Genomic DNA, 16,672 nt, shown 5'->3' with positions numbered 1-16,672 from the left:
TTAAAACAGCTTTTATAGAAGGTGGTTGAGTTTTCCACTGGAATTTCAAAGTACTCCTCATTTTTATATCCATACCCATAGTTGTTTCGTTTTCCATTAGCTTTTTTAAAAACTTACTAATTGAGGAACAGAAACTTTAAAATTCATTTGTGATCAATGCAGCAATGTCCAAACATAAGCAGGGTTAAAACAGCAAAATTCTCCCACCTATCACAGAAACTTTAATTTTTTTTTTTTTTTTTTGCTTCGTTGTTTTATCTCGTATAACGGAAAGACAGAACTCATATTTCAGTCTTCTCTCTGTTCTTAGCTGTAATCCTAGCAAATCGAAAGACCTCTTTACACTGGCCAATTATTCATCTGCCAAATAATAACAGCCACCACTGATCACGTGGGAGCTTACCCAATGCCATGCGTTCACTATGTTCTGAACGTGCACACCTGGCGATCTCTCTCATTTAGTGCTCACAATTTTGAGGTAGACATTAGTTCCATTTAACTGATGAAAAAACTGAGGCTGAACGAAGTTAAAAACCCGTCATGCAGCATCTGCAGAGCGGCGGTTCTAAAAACACCTCACTGTAAGAAAGAATTGCTAACAAACAATAGCTTTGCCTCTAAGCACCCGCTTTTCCTCTAATAGTCACAGACGGGTATTTTGAACGTTAAAGGGCCGGAAGCCCTTGGGAATTTCAGGGCGGGAGTAAACCGGCTGCACCTCTCAGAGCAACTCCTCCGAAAAACCCCACCCTGTCCAAGCCCCGCCTCGTCCCGCCCTCCTGGGCGCTCTCCCCATAGCCCGCCCGGGAGAAGCCTAGCCCACCCGGCTCCTCCCCCGCTCTCACTGGCGGAAGCCGCCGAGCACCCAGCCTGCCCTTCTCTCGGCAGGACTTAGCGCATGCGCTCTCAGCACGCCGGGATTTCCTGTCCGCGGTCATCGCTTCCGGTGGGATAGGTCTGACCAATGGGGCTGGCTCCGAGGCGGGCCTTAGGTCTCGCAGGTTCCTCCCCTGCGCGCTTCTTTCGGAGCGGCGGTGAAGGTCCTGGGTGAGTTAGGGGTGGCTGGTGCTTGCCGCGTATCATGGCTGCCTCCGGAAAACTCAGCACTTGCCGTCTCCCTCCGTTGCCCACGATTCGAGAAATCATTAAGTTGTTAAGACTGCAAGCAGCGAAGCAGCTATCACAGAATTTCCTCCTGGACTTGAGGCTGACAGGTGGATGGCTTACCCGTGCTCCCCGGATGTCTCCCCAGTGTCTGTGGGGGCGTGGGCCGGGGGGTCTTGCACGTCCCCGCGGGCGGGTGTCCAGGCACTGGCGTGCAACGGGCTTTTGGTCAGGTCCTTCGACCTCTTTGTATCAGAAGAACTCCGGTCCCACCGCCCAGGAGACACGTGAAGTGCGTTGATTGCTCACAAAACTCCGCGTTCGGGGGGGTGTAGCCTGCCGGCAGGCTGCGTACAGGCCAGGCTCCCTAGAGGAGGAAGGGTTCATGGGTCGTGAAAGGCGCTAGTGAATATTGGAATCTGGGTCACTGTGAAATCAATCATTCTGAAATGGTACAGCACATGCTGACTGCACTTGCTTTACATGCAGTTTAAAGTTACCAGAATTTAAATTGATGCGAGGATTTTATCAATAACTTGGTGAAAAGAGTATCCCTCGTATGATTCGTTATTTAAACGTTTACCTGTTCAGTCTAAGAAAGCCTCGGGGGCGCTAATATTCATTCATAAGTACATATTACACAAGCAACATTGTGCTAGTGCCGGGGGTAGGATGTGGGCGTGAACAAGGCGGTGTTTCCTCGAGGAGCTTAGTTTTAGCAAGTTTACATTCCCACACCTAATTGTTTAAAGTTACTTTTTATGAGATATAATTTATGTGCAATAAAATTAATCAGTTTGAAGTGCTCAATTTGATGAGTTTTGACGAATGTATTAATATATATTGGTTTAACCACCATCACCATTGCTTAGTGATGTTCTATGAGATGAGGTTGCAAAAATATATTACAAATAAGTCTACTAAGTCACGGCTGGAGTACTTAGGTTTTGAGATTTTCATATTTCATTCTATTTAGTCCCACTTCAGAAGTTGAAAAGAGCAGTAAATCACACCCAAAAAGTTCATTTTCACTTAAATGAAGCACACTCCAGAAAACATAAAATGTTTTATTTCTTGGACATGTAGTCTTTATTCTGCCTGTACCAATATGACTTTGGATAAAATAATTTAACTCTTTAAGTTTTCTCTTTTTTTTTTTTTTTTAAGATGGAGTTTCGCTCTTGTTGCCCAAGCTGGAGTGCAATGGCATGATCTCAGCTCACTGCAACCTCCGCCTCCCCGGTTCAAGTGATTCTCGTGCCTCAGCCTCCCAGGTAGCTAGGATTACAGGCGTGAGCCACCGTGCCCAGCTAATTTTGTGTTTTTAGTAAAGACGGGGTTTCACTATGTTGGTCAGTCTGGTCTCAAACTCCTGATCTCAAGTGATCCACTCGCCTCGGCCTTCCAAAGTGTTGGGATTACAGGTGTGAGCCACCATGTCCAGTAGTTTCCTCATCTTTTAATTGGAAGAAGGGCCTGCTACTTTAAAAGATTGCCCACTCTAAAATTCTTTGGTTCTAGTAATAGCTAGTACCAGCCTTTTCTGCTTGTTATTAGCCACATTCTAAATATAAATCACCATTCTCAGGGCAGAAGTTATAGGTCTGTGTATTTTTTCAAATCCTCCAAATACATTTTCTCATGAGCCTTTATCTTCAGGAGTAAGTTTCAAATTCTAGATATTATCCACTCTTTCTATGGGAACCAGAGTTAAAGGAGATGAGGGTACTTACCTGAGGTTAGAAGCTCAGGCAGAAGAGAGCAAGATTGAAATCCAAGCTCATTGATTTGATAGTGCTTCTTTAATATTCATTTGTATTTCAATGTGCCTGAAAAGTTTGAGAGCAGAGACCTGCCTACTGTTGTAGCTCTCCATTTTAAAGAAGGAGAGTATTAAGTTTATTCCATAATGTATCATTCCTGTTCCCTCTGAGAGGCATTGGCTTTAGGATTTATACCTATGTTGAAGTCCATGACCTTGTACAAATAAAACAATAGACAAGGAAACTGAAAAGTTAAGAGAAATGAAATTGGGATAGGAGTCCTTGGTTAACATGTAAGGATTAGGTGAGAATGTGTGTAAATCGATCATAATAGATAAGATGGTCAGTGGATGCTAATTCCCTCCCTGTTAAAGACTAAACCATTTTTGGATGGCTGAGAAACTAGTTTCCACATTTTAGCTGACAAAGTTTTGTTGTTGAAAACAAGCAAAAATAGGACTGTGAACACCTACAAGAAGTGCTGGTATGTTTTTAGTGACTAAATTTCCACTATCCTAGGAAGACCAGTTCCTTGGATTTCCATATCTCAAAGTCACTAAGACCAGCCCATTGCGTGTTTTTCCAGATGTGATGACTGGTTGCACAGAGTCAGTACTCTACCTTTTTATGATGTCTTAAGGGCTGCTAACTTGAATTTGATTGATGAAAAAATTAATTTTTCTGTATTAACATGCATGTGTGCAAAGCTTTAAAAACCCTCAACTGCTCAATTTAACTTTTTCCTGAAAATGACTAAGAATTCAAATTTCTGAAAATCTTACGATCTAAGAACTTATTGCCATTGCCATACTGACCACCACCAAGATGTCTCTAGATAAAAATGAGACTTCAGCACTTTTTGCTTTTGGATTTCACTAGCAATACTGAAGATTCTGAATGTGAAACTAGTATTGCTTATTCAGATATTCAATGTTCAATAACTATAGAAAAGTGCTGCATTCTTATCCAGTCTGTTCTTAGGAGTCGGTTGGTTTCAAATCAGTTTGAAAGGAATTTGCATGGGACAGATAGAAACTACAATATTAGCTAAATTTAAGCTAAGAAACTTTGTCATGATAATCCTGTGTGTCTTAAGGGACTGGTACAGTTCAACGGTGATGTGGTAGCATATTCGATTGCCACTTCATGTTAATTTAGGTAGAGAGTTAAATAGTCAAATAAATATTATACATAAAGGATCAATTGATTGGGTAATGGCTGAATTTTTATAGAAGATTTTTCTCTCTAAATTTCATACGTTGAAATTTGCCAAGTTAATTGAGATAACTAAAACTCTTTTTCCTCTAGATAAAATTGTAAGGAAAGCTGGCAATCTGACAAATGCTTATGTTTACGAAGTGGGCCCTGGGCCAGGGGGAATCACAAGATCTATTCTTAATGCCGATGTCGCTGAACTTCTGGTGGTTGAAAAGGACACTCGATTTATTCCTGGATTACAGGTGAGATGCTTAAAGTGTCTTCTTTAGGAGGCAAAAGCTGAATTTAAATCTTTATGCCATGATGCTTAAACCCCAAGGTATCCAAAGATTATGTAGGTTTTTCCTCAACTATAGATCCCCAAGGCCCCATTCCAGAGATTTTGATTCCATAGTCTGAAGAAATCTGGAAATCTCCATTTTTAGCAAGCACTCTCAGAGGGTCTATTGACTACACCTTGAAAAAACCTGCTTTAAGCATTTATGCTAAACAAATTAATTGTTTTGTGTGATTTTTTTTTTAAGTCTGCTAATAGCTGTGCATGTCGTGGCCCATTCCTTCAAAAATAAATAAAAATAAATAATGGCCAGTAATGACTCATTGGTATGACTTTTGAGAACTTCATTTAGGTTCAAAAAGCATTTCCACAAACAAAAGATGAGTAAGACATATGCACGTTTGTCATCATGAGAGACTAATTATGAAGCTTAAGCATTCTTTTATAAGGTAAATTTTTTAAGTGAAGGAAGGAAGTTGTACTTTTATAGATTTAGGATGAGGTTTAAATGAAATGATACATGCATCTTTAAAATACAGGCACTGTTATTGCATAAGAAATGAGAGTTGAAGGAACTGGGCATGTTTCAACTGGAGAAAAGAGGCCCTGGGTAAGAGTGTATATAGCAGCACATCCAAGGTTGGGGGTACATAGGATAAGCTTGTTTTGATCTTTTCTAAGAAAGAGCTAAAACAAATAGATGGAAATTGAGGGAGGCAGGATTGAGGATTTGAAATAAGGAGGAACTTACTTTTTTTAAAACGCTGGCAAACAGTGAAATAGATTGTATCAGGGATCTTGTAAAGGGATTTCCTCATAGGGGAACACTTAATGTCTTAAAGGCCTTTGATTCCTCCATAATTCTAAAATTTTAAAAGAGTCCTGAACCTTTGGCTCAGATGAGAAGCAATTTATCATGTGACTATAATAGAATAATGTAGTTATCTACGTTATTACTTCCATACAAAAGGACAAATTGATTTTAAACGAGTATATTCTCTTACTAACTTGTATATATATTAATGGAAAAATGTTAATTTCTGTCAGAACGGTTTGAGAAATTGTTTTTGAAAACCTAGAACTTTGTGTGCATGTATCTGATTTTTTTAAGAAACCTAGCAGTTTTTCGCTAATCTTGCTTTATCTAGTTTTTATGCTTAAAAAAATTACATAATATTTCCTTTTATCTAGTTTTACCAGTCTATACTAACAGAATTGGTTTCAGATACTAAACTTTATGTTGAGATAGTCACATGGCACATATTCCTTGATCAAATGTGGAATTTAATAGTGATTTTTGTTTTGAACTGTGTTCTTATTTTAAGAATTATATATAAGTTGGAGGTGGACGTGGGAATATTATTGTTTTTGGTGAGATCATGAGATTATAAAAAGAAACTAAATAACTGTATAATCCCCTTCAGGCTTATTCGTGCAGCCCTTTTTGGACATAGGGAATACTCACCTGACTTTTTTGCTCTTAAAAAGACTTCTTGTCCCTCATATCTCACCATTCGCTGGGTTTATTCTTTCTTATTAGGCCAGGGGGTGAACCAGATTTCCGTTCATTCCCACATATTCTCCTCTTTGATATGAACAAAAGATCTTTGAAGGCAGACTGTTGAAAAGAGCGACTGCCACTCTTCTCTTCTCAGTTTCCCCCAAACCCATAAGGCGCTGTGTTCCTAATTCCAGCCTTGTTTTATCTCATTCGATTTATCATCATCTGACATACTGTATATATGTTCTTCCCATTTGTTTGTTAACTGACTCACCTGTCTGGAATGTAAGTACCATAAGGGTAGAAATGTGTGTCTGTTTTGTTCCCTGCTGTACCTCTATCTCACGTAACAGTGCCTAGCACATAGCAGGTATTCAGTAAATGTCTCACATGAGAAACAAAAAAGTTGACCACTATTTCTGCATCTGTGTATTTATATACACAAATGTATATGTATCTCTCATATTAATTAAATGTATCATTAAATAGTGAAAGTAAATATTTGTGTAGCATTGATAATGAAAAAGTTTTATGCTCTTTTTTCTAAATGTGAAGGCTGATTTCAAGTTAAATTACTCTAGAGGAAATGTATATTTGACTTCTCATTTGTTTTTAGTAGAAACAAAATTAATTCTTAGTATCTTATATGCAGGAAAGGAATTTGCCTTAAAAAGAAATGTTGGGTACTAAAATATCAAATAGGCCTTTTTTTCCCCAGTGAGGAATGTTTCAATATGTAAAACTACTTTCTTTTAGAGGTACTAAATTAATCATAAAGCTGAGTAAAAGCAGAAAGAAAGTGATCTATTTTAAGGATTCCATTTTAGTGATTTCTAAGCTAATAGAATTACTTTTTAAAGAAATTGTAATAATTTATAAAATACCTTCTAGCTGAAAGCCTGTCATTTGTAGCTTAATTCAATTCCTACAGTATTTTCATGAGGCAGTTTAGGGGAAAGAAAAACTGGTGCTAACATACAGGATTCATGCTCAGCATGTTATAAAGGTAAGAAAAACATGTCTGGTATGTTTAGTATAGTATAGTTTTGTGGTAAAGACGCAGAGTTCAGCATCAGACTGCCTGGGTTTAACTTCAGATTCTACTACTAGTTGGGTGACTTTGGGTAGGTAATTTTGTGCTCTGTGCCTCAGTTTGCTCTTAGGACTCATATGAGGATTCAGTGTATGCCTGATACTTAGAAAGCACTGAATAATATCTTAGTTATAAGTAATCAGTTAAATTATTATCCCCATGCCTTGATTACCTCTGGTGATTAATGACTGATCAGGAGACTGCTAATCTGGAAAGAGGTATAGGAGGAAGTTGTGTTATTCCATTGGAGCACTAGAAAATTCTCCAGTGCTATGGAAACATTGGGGCGTTTTCCAACTCATCAGACTTGCATTGGACACCTAGGGTTTCTTTTCTTGATGTTGTCACATTCTGATTGTGCGTTTCTAGGTTTTTAAGTTTTTCGTTGTTTCTTGTTACATTTTTATGACTGACTGGATTCTCTGTGCTGTGGAGAGGAGTGAGGAGATTTCCTGAATCTCAAGGAGCTTGAGGCCTTGATAGATTTTTCCTCTTTCTGAATTGGAAATAACTTAGATTTCCTGACATCTCAGGGAATTTGAAGCTTTGATAGGTTCTTCTCCATTTGTGAACTGGAGATAAATTCGTAAATCACTCATACCGTTTCAGAGAAGTAGTACAGATTTCCTCTCATTTCTTTTTTTTTCTGTTTATTTTAGAGCAAACCCGTGCAACACACGGCCCACGGGCTGCCTGCGGCCCAACACAAATTCTTAAACTTTCTTAAAACATTATGAAATTTGTTTTGCATTTTTTTAAGCTCATCTGCTATCGTTAGTGTATTTTATGTGTGGCCCAGGACAGTTCTTCTTCCATTGTGGCCAAGGGAAGACAAAAGATTGCAATTGCACAGCACTGTTTTAAAGGCTTCATATATTAAAAATAATAATAGCTAATATTTATGGAGAGTTTATCACAGTAAATACTTTGCGATATGGTTTGGCTCTGTGTCCTCACCCAAATCTCCTGTAGCTCCCATAATTCCCATGTGTTGTGGGAGGGACTCAGTGGGAGATGATTGAATCATGGGGGTGGGTCTTTCCTGTGCTGTTCTCATGATAGTGGATGGGTCTCACAAGATCTGATGGTTTTATGGGAGTTTACCTGCACAAGCTCTCTCTTTGCCTGTTGCCATCCACGTAGGATGTGACTTGCTCCTACTTGCCTTCCGTCATGATTGTGAGGCCTCCCCCAGCCATGTGGAACTGTGAGTCTAAACCTCTTTTGTAAATTGCCCAGTCTCGGGAATGTCTTTATGAGCAGCATGAAAACGAACTAATACACTTTGTTTTACAGCTTTGTTGAGATACAATTGATGCTCAGTAAACTGCACATACTTAAAGTGTACAAATTACTGAGGATTTGTCTGTGTGTGTGTGTGTGTTTGTGTGTGTATGTGTTTGAGACATGGTCTCACTCTGTCACCCAGGCTGGAGTGCAGTGACACAAGCACAACTCAACAGCTCACTGCAGCCTTGACCTCCAGGGCTCAAGCAATCCTCCCACTTCAGCCTCTTGAGTAGGTGGAACTACAGGTGCACACCACCATGCCTGGCTGAGTTTTGTATTTTTTTTGTAGAAATGGGATTTCACCATTTCTACATGGTGGTCTCAAACTCCCGGGCTTAAGCAATCTGCCCACCTCGGTCTCCCAAGATGCTGGGATTACAGGCAAGAGCCACCGCGCCTAGTTAACTGAGTTTTGACATATGTGTGATTGCATGAAACCATTATCACAATCAAGAAAATAAACACTCATCGTCCTCAGGATTCCTCATGTTTCTTTGTAATCTGTCCCCTCCTTCCCCCTTTACCTATCTCAGACAACCACTAATCTGCTGTCACTGTAGATTATTTTTTATTTTTCAGAATTTTATATAAATGGAATCATACAATATGTACTTTTTTTTTGGTCTGGTATCTTTTACTTAGCATAATTATTTTGCAATTCATCCATGTTGAGGTGTTTATCAGTAGTTTGCTCCTTTTTATTGCTGAATAGCATTCCATGTTCTGAATATACCAAATTTGTGAATCTATTCACCTGTTGATAGACTTTGGGTTTTTCCCTTTTTTGGCTCTTATACTGTAATAAAGCTTTTATGAACATTCATATGCAAGTGTTTGTGTGGATACACACTTCCATTTCTCTTGAGTAAAGACCTAGGAGTAGAATATCCGGGTCATGTGGTAGACGTGTATTATACTTTTTACAGAAATACCAAATTGTTTTATAAGATGACTGTGCCATATTACATTCCCACCAGTTGTACTTCAGAGTTCCCGTTGCTCCACATGCTTGCTCAGACTTGGCATGGTCAGTCTTTTTAATTTTAGCCATCCTAGTGAATATGTAATGGTATCCTCTTGTGGTTTTTATTTTCATTTCCCTAATAGATAATAATACTGGACATATGATGTGCTTATTTGCCATCTTTGTATCTTCTTTGGGGAATTATTTGTTCAAATATTTTTAGTACTTTTACTTTTTTTGTCTTATTGAATTTTAAGAGATATTTATATAGTTCAGATGTGAGGCTTTGTCAGATACAGATTTTACAAATGTTTTCTCAGCTGTGGCTTACCTTTTTATTTTCTTAACAATGTCTTTGAAGAACAGAAGTTTCATGTTTATGAAGTGCAATTTATCAGTTTTTTCTTCTAGACTTTATGCTTTTTATGTCTTATTTTTAAAATATTTGCCAAACCAAGATCACTAAAAATTTCTGTTTTATTTATATATAATTAAATATATAATATATATTTATAATTAAATATATAATTATGTATATATAAATATATATTATATAAATAATTTAAAATTATTTTATAATTTTAGCTTTTACATTTAGGTCTTTGATACATTTTGAGCTAATTCTTGCATATAGTGTGAGGTAAGGTTTAGGTTCTTTTTTTAACACCATTTTTTGAAAAGACTGTCTTTTCCTCATTGAATTGCCTTAGTACTATTGTCAAAAATCGGTTGGTTTTATGTGTGTCAGTTTATTTCTGAACTTCCAATTCTGTTCTATTTATCTATAGGTCTATTGTTTCACCAACAGCCACCTGTATTTATTACTATAGACTGAAGACTGAAAAAGCCTTCATTTTGCCTTCATTTTTGGAAAATATTGTGGCAGTATTTTGTTTTATTACTCTAAAAAAGTTGCTCCACCATTTTCTCACTTGTATTGTTTCTGACAAGTCTTTTTTCATCCTTATCTTTGTTCTTTTTTCTCTGGCTGCTTTTGATACTTTCTACTGTTTTTGAGCAATTTCATCATGATGTGCTTACAGTAGCTTTCTTCGTGTTTCTTGTGTGTAGAATTCATTGAGCTTCTTGGATCTGTAGGTTTTCCTGTGCTTTTTGTTGTCTAATGTCTGAAAATTGTTGTTTCATCTATTTTCTCTGTTTTTTAAATTGGTTTAAGGCAGGAGAATATGCCTGGTCCCTTAGACTCCATCTTTGTCAGAGTAGGAAGTTTCAGGATTCTTCTTAACCATTAAATTATGTGGTTGTTTTGAGGAATTTTTGGATAGAGAAAGTAAGTCATTGTATTGTTAGTATTGCCTTTGGTTTTTTGTTTGTTTGTTTGTTTTTTGAGACAAGAGTTTCGCTCCTGTTGCCCAGGCTGGAGTGCAGTGGCGTGATCTCGGCTCACTGCAAGCTCCACCTCCCAGGCTCAAGCGATTCTCCTGCCTCAGCCTCAAGAGTAGCTGGAATTACAGGCGCCCGCTACCATGCCCAGCTAATTTTTTGTATTTTTAATAGAGACTGGGTTTCATCATGTTGTCCAGGCTGGTCTCGAACTCCTGAACTCAGGTGATTCACCTGCCTCGGCCTCCTAACCTTTGGATTTTCTTATAGGTAAACACTGATTATTTCCATACTTCATTGGCATAGTGGAAAGTTCATGGTATTGAGCATCAAATAGTCTAGTGACCAAATCTCAGATATGCCACCTACTAGCTTTGTGACCTTAAGCTTGCTGTTAAACCTTTTTTAGCTTCAACTTTCTCATCTGCAGCATGGGAATAATAGTTCTCTTCTGTGGATATTGCAAAGATGGATAGAAATGGATGTAAAGAGCCTGGCATAATCCCAGTAGCCAGTAATAGTTGCTATTTTAATTATTCCCCTTCCAGTCATCTTATTAAGAGACATATGAGGTAATTTCAGCGTCCAGGCAGAAAGAGCTATTTTTAGTTAGAGATAATGAAGTTTTGAAATTCTTTAATCTCTAACAATTTTTTTAAAAAGGAAGATTGCCTTCCTTGCTATTGTGACATAACTATTTACTTTACACATGTAACTTACTTGATGTTACCATAGTTAATCATAACATAGACAAAACTCAACAAATAAGCAAAAAGTGGCTTACAGCCAAAGTGACTTTTTAGTCCATACAAAGTAGAAGTACAGAGATCAGTGGTAGAAGCAGGCCCACTGACAACTGTAAGAAGTAACAGTTGTTACAGTGACAGAAAGCTATAAAAGACAAATATAAACACAGAAGAAACAATAATAATAATAGGGTAGCAAAAACACCTTCATAACTATTGAGGCCATTATTCTAAAGACAACAGTAACCCTAGGTCATCAAGAAAAGGGTGAAATTTGGTTCAGTGTTCTTGGCCTAAGGAAGAGGATTCTGCAATATAGTTTAGAAAGATTTTCTTCTATATGTTTCTTATTTAAAAATATTAACAGGAATAAACATTTATTGAATAGAAAATTTACTAAATCAAACATCTAGTTCCTTGAGGAGGCTGAGTAAATGAGTCTGTACTATACCTAGGTGTTCAAGTCCTGCTTAAAAAGCAAGCAAGGGAGGTGGGGACAGAGAGGTTGGTCAACAAGTACAAAGTTACCATCAGATGAGAGGAATAAGTTCTGCTGTGCAATACCATTCCATTGCATAGTAGGGTGACTAAGTTAATGACTATATTGTGTATTTCAAAATAGCTAGAAGAGAGAATTTTAAATGTTCTCACCACAAAGAAATGATAAAAGTTTGAAGTGGATATGGTAATTATCCTAATTTTATCATATTATTGTACACATGTGTACAAGCATATCATAATTAGCATCTGTCATTATTCTAAAGGCAGCAACGACACCAGGTCATCAAGGGTGAAATTTGGTTTAGTGTTCTTGGCCTAAGGAAGAGGATTGTGCCATGTAGCATCCCTATACATTGGCCTAAGGAAGAAGGTTGTAGTTAGCATACCTGTACGTAGTGTACAATGTGTAATGATAAAATTAGGATAATTAGCATATCCACCTCAAACATTTATCATTTATTTGTGGTGAGAACACACAATTATTATATGTCAATTAAAACAAACAGATAGAATAAAATCCGATATAGTTTGGCTATGTCCCTACTCAAATCTCATCAGTGAGCTCTCAAGAGATCTGATGGTTTTATAAGGGGCATTTCTCCCTTTTGCTCGGCACTTTTCCTTGCTGCCACCATATGAAGAAGGACATGTTTACTTCCCCTTCCACCATGACTGTAAGTTTCCTGAGGCCTCCCCAGCCATGCTGAACTGTGAGTCAATTAAACATCTCTCCTTTATAAATTACCCAGTCTCGGGTATGTCTTTATTAGCAGCATGAGAACGGACTAATACAAATCTAATGTCAAATTTAAAAAAGAGAGTGAAAGATTTGATAATGACATTGAAATGTCCCACAAACTTAAAATTCCTATAAAAATAATTTTAGATATTTGTAGTATCATTTAAGATACGAGTGGTTATGTGACTTCTGTTTGTTTTTGCTCTGTTCATAAATTTAAAATACTGAGAAAGTCTGAAAATGTACATTTTTAATACAATTCAAGTTATTTTACATACTAAAAAAAATAAAGCAAGCTAATTGACATTTTGACATCGTGCTGTAACCTTCCCTCTAAAAGTCTGAAAAGTCTGTTGTAACATCTTAATTTTTTAATGAATAAATAGCAGTAGTCTTTTATATGTGTTATATATAAGAATACAAATTTTATCTTTCACCTACTATATTTTATACTATAGATTCTTTCCTTCTCATACAGTTTGCTTGACAGTTTTGCCTAGCCCTGTTACAAATATTTATTTCAACAGCATTTGGGCCATACTATGTGGCAAATCAGGAAGAAGATAATTAACGTAACTGCAGTGTTGGCTGCCATGAACCCCTTACATGAGAAGGTGACATAAAATATACAAAATAGCTATTCAGTGTAGTATTTCTTCTTTCTTAAGGAATTGATAATTTTGTGTAAGTTCTAAGAATTGCATAAATTCTTTCCTCATCCAGTAAAATCAACAAAAAGCTGCCTAGCCGAACCACAATTACTTGCCCCCTGCAGAGGAGCTTTCACTAAGACTTTGGTTAGAGGAGAGATTTTTTTAAATGGCCATAGAAAGAATGCTTCTACATTTGTGTTTTAAGTTTTATTAAAGGCATTGTTTATTACATTGTTTCATGTACCCTTTACAAAGCATAATACCAGGGGAAAAAAAATTATCTCTTGGAGTCTTGGTACAACTACTATTGAAAAGCAAAAATTATATATTTCATTATGTAAATCATGAGAGCTAGCTCTCATGATTGTTAGGATTGTTAGCTCTTGTGTTTTACATATATGCTTCCCCTCTTCATGGTTTGGTTTTCGGTTTCTTCTTTTATAGCCTTATGTAATGATGCCTTTTACTCTAAACTGGCATACATCTCATTTTGAAAGAATATAGAATTGAACACTAAAATAAAAATGAAAGAACCGTTTGAGAGTGTCTGTAAAAATACTAATTTGGCTGTAATCTGGTGCCTGCATTTGTGATTGGCTGTGCCTTTAAGCACATTCTGTGATAACACCTCCAGGGTTTTGAAGTGTAAGCATTAGCTCCATTGTTATTCTCGAATGCATATAATAGTGATTTTCCCACCCCCTCCACCATACCCCATGTATCATTATGGTAGTGAAAACGTTTCTGCTACTGGTTGGCTAGAAGGTCTTTGTGTGTTACTGCCTAATATCATTTGAAGTGTTTAAAAGGGTACTGTCTATAATCATAATATCAATTTAGTCTGTCTAGCACTTTTTCCCCATTAATTGCTTTAAGGACTTCACATAAATCTGTTAACATGAGCATTCATTCCTTCTGCAGTGGGGAGTTGCAAAGTAGATCAAGGTACAAGTTGTCAAGAAGGAGATGTACCTTTTAAAGTGTGGGGAGGATTTGGTTTGTCATTGACTGAGATTGAAAAGTGAATGGGAATCCAAAAGAAATGTAGTTTTAAACCTAGGAAAGGAGCTGGGTATGGTGGCTCACACCTGTAATCCCAGCACTTTGGGAGGCCAAGGCGGGCAGATCACTTGAGGTCAGGTGTTAGAGACCAGCCTGGGCAACATGGTGAAACCTCGTCTCTACTAAAAATACAAAAATTAGCCAGGTGTGGTAGCGCACACCTGTAATCCCAGCTCTTAGGGAGGCTGAGGCAAGAGAATTGCCTGAATCCCAGGAGCAGAGGTTGCAGTGAGCCAGGATTGCACCACTGCACTCCAGCCTGAGCAACAGAGCGAGACTCCATCTCAAAAAACAAAAAACAAAAACAAAAAAGAAAACCCAGGAAAGGAAGGTAAATTTATTTATATTGTATTAGCTTTTAGATATACAGTTGTACCTGTCAGGGTGGGAAAAGTTAACGTTTCAAATTAAGTTAACGTCAAACAGCCAAATTTACATTGTTTTGTTGTGTTTTAGTCCTAACTACTAATTATTAAATACTTTCTATATATTGACATCATGAGACTTAAGCTATTAGTTCTGCCTCTTTGTTTTTGGTGTGCTAATTTGTTTTAACTTTGTGAACATAATTATAGAAAAAATTTTAGCGTTTTCCATTGATGATAAGTACTATGATTAAATATGTGGTTTTATACATTAAAAGCATGCCGCATAGAGAGCTGTCTCTTTTTAAATTTTTAGTATATTGAAATCGTTATATTTTCCAAGATTTATTGCCTGGAACTCACCAGATCAAGTTTTACTAACTAGTGGTAATTTAAAATAATCTATAAGTACATTAGTATCAGAGGCATGCAATTATTTTTGCTAAACTACCATGGCTAAACATATCAAACTAGATGATTTCCAGACTTAAAGTATGTTTAGCCTCTTACCAATAGAGGCGTTTCAGCTATTTATTTCTGGAAGATTATTTGTATAAATCTGCCTGATTGACTTGTGAAGTAAATCTTTGCAAGTTTCTAGACCCTACAAATTTGGGAAGCCAACATCTCCCAGGCTAAAAGAGAAAGTTTCCAGCTTTACAGAGACCTGAATGCCATTTGGTCATTCACTTATTCATGCACTTCTTAAGTATGTATTAAACACTCACTATGCATTGCTGTAGCTACAGGGGCTATAAAGGTAGATAGGAAATGGGTCCTGCCCTTAAGGAGCATATGTTATTGCAGGGGAAATTGAGATACAGTTTGTAAGTGCTGTAAAGAGGCAGATGCACAGCACAGTGTTGACACAAAGGTGGACTAATCCACAAGCCATATTTCTTGGTCCAGTGTCTCCTCTCTGGCTTCTGTGATCATCTTGTTTATCCTCCCTCTTGGTTGTATGAGTTGGGCAAGGAGAGGTGTTAGGAGAAAAAAAATCAGCTTTAATGGACCTAGAGAATTAGGACCAAGGTAGGCTCAGGGCAAATGTTCCCTTTGAGCCTGTTCACCATCCCTATAAAGTGCTGGGCACATTCTAGAATCTTGGCAACGGAGTTGAAGCCAAGGTTCTCCGAGCTCTGACTTAATGTGGGAAGAGAGTCACTTCTTCCCTTGAAATCTACCTTAGCAGTGATGTTTCTTCTCATTGATACATTCACTCCTGCCTTTTAAGTAAATTTATAAGCTCAGAGACTTTTTAAATATTTAACTAAGGACTTCAAGAATCAGTTTTGTGTTGGGCATGGGGCACTTAACACAATATGAATTTGTAGATAACTTAGCTATAAAGTTTTTTGAATTAAGTGCCAACTCTTCAGTACTGTGAGAGTGTGGTGGTAGAGTAGGTGGAATGAAGAAGAAAAAGACTACAAAGGAAAAAGTGCTTTTTTTCCCCTTTTTGGTCACAAAGACAGAAGGAAAAGGAAAGAAAGCCAATGGTTAGTACGTGGAAATAGGTTGGGAAGTAGCTATTGTTAAACATCCAGGGTAATTCATTAGGTCGATAAGGGCTATGGATCAACAAATATTAAGATTAGGGATGCTCTGGTCAGAGGAGTATCTCGGAGTGCCAAGTGGAGACTGGCATCGACAGGTGACTTTCTACTTGGCTAAATCTGCGCATATATTAAGTTAAAGATCTTGATGATATATAGAATCCTTTGTATATATATTTAGGCTATAAAGATTTAGTTAAATTAAGCTTATCTTTCATATGGTTGATTCCTGATTAATTCTCTGTATTTCATGATAATGTCTTTAGTCTCTAATTTAAAAACTTATTGATAGGAGTGAGTTTATGCTAAATCTATATAGAAATAGAAGTCATCCTGAAGGTCAATATATTTGTAATATATTTGTAAAATTGTAAGCTAGTGTTGGACTGTCTGTTACTATCCCTAATCATTCATGTGTGTTAAAATGAAACGCCATCATTGTCTGTTGCAATAGACGTGATGTAGTATTTGTTCATTAATGATCACCCCTAGTCTC

The 16,672-nt window shown here is 37.2% G+C and overlaps 1 protein-coding gene across 4 annotated transcripts in view; it reads left to right on the top strand.

Annotated features, from left to right (window-relative positions):
• Positions 1-926: 926 nt before the first annotated feature.
• TFB1M (transcription factor B1, mitochondrial) overlaps positions 927-16,672 on the top strand; it is a 67,161-nt gene continuing 51,415 nt past the window's right edge. For 2 of the 4 annotated variants that reach the window (XR_008548336.2, XM_054685411.2), the window contains exons 1-2: positions 927-1,214; positions 4,176-4,327. Coding sequence is in view for 2 of the 4 variants with exons in the window: in XM_054685411.2 (XP_054541386.1) it covers positions 1,082-1,214; positions 4,176-4,327 (285 nt within the window). In the remaining 2 variants the exon portion in view is untranslated. Of the gene's footprint in view, positions 1,397-4,175; positions 4,328-16,672 lie in introns of all 4 variants that reach the window. The other 2 variants (XM_054685412.2, NM_001362392.1) reach the window with 2 other exon arrangements.

Source organism: Pan troglodytes, chromosome 5, assembly GCF_028858775.2.
Source record: "Pan troglodytes isolate AG18354 chromosome 5, NHGRI_mPanTro3-v2.0_pri, whole genome shotgun sequence".
Classification (NCBI taxonomy): domain Eukaryota; kingdom Metazoa; phylum Chordata; class Mammalia; order Primates; family Hominidae; genus Pan; species Pan troglodytes.
The sequence above is the reverse complement of the archived record's forward strand: the minus strand, read 5'-3'. Positions and strand labels throughout refer to the sequence as shown.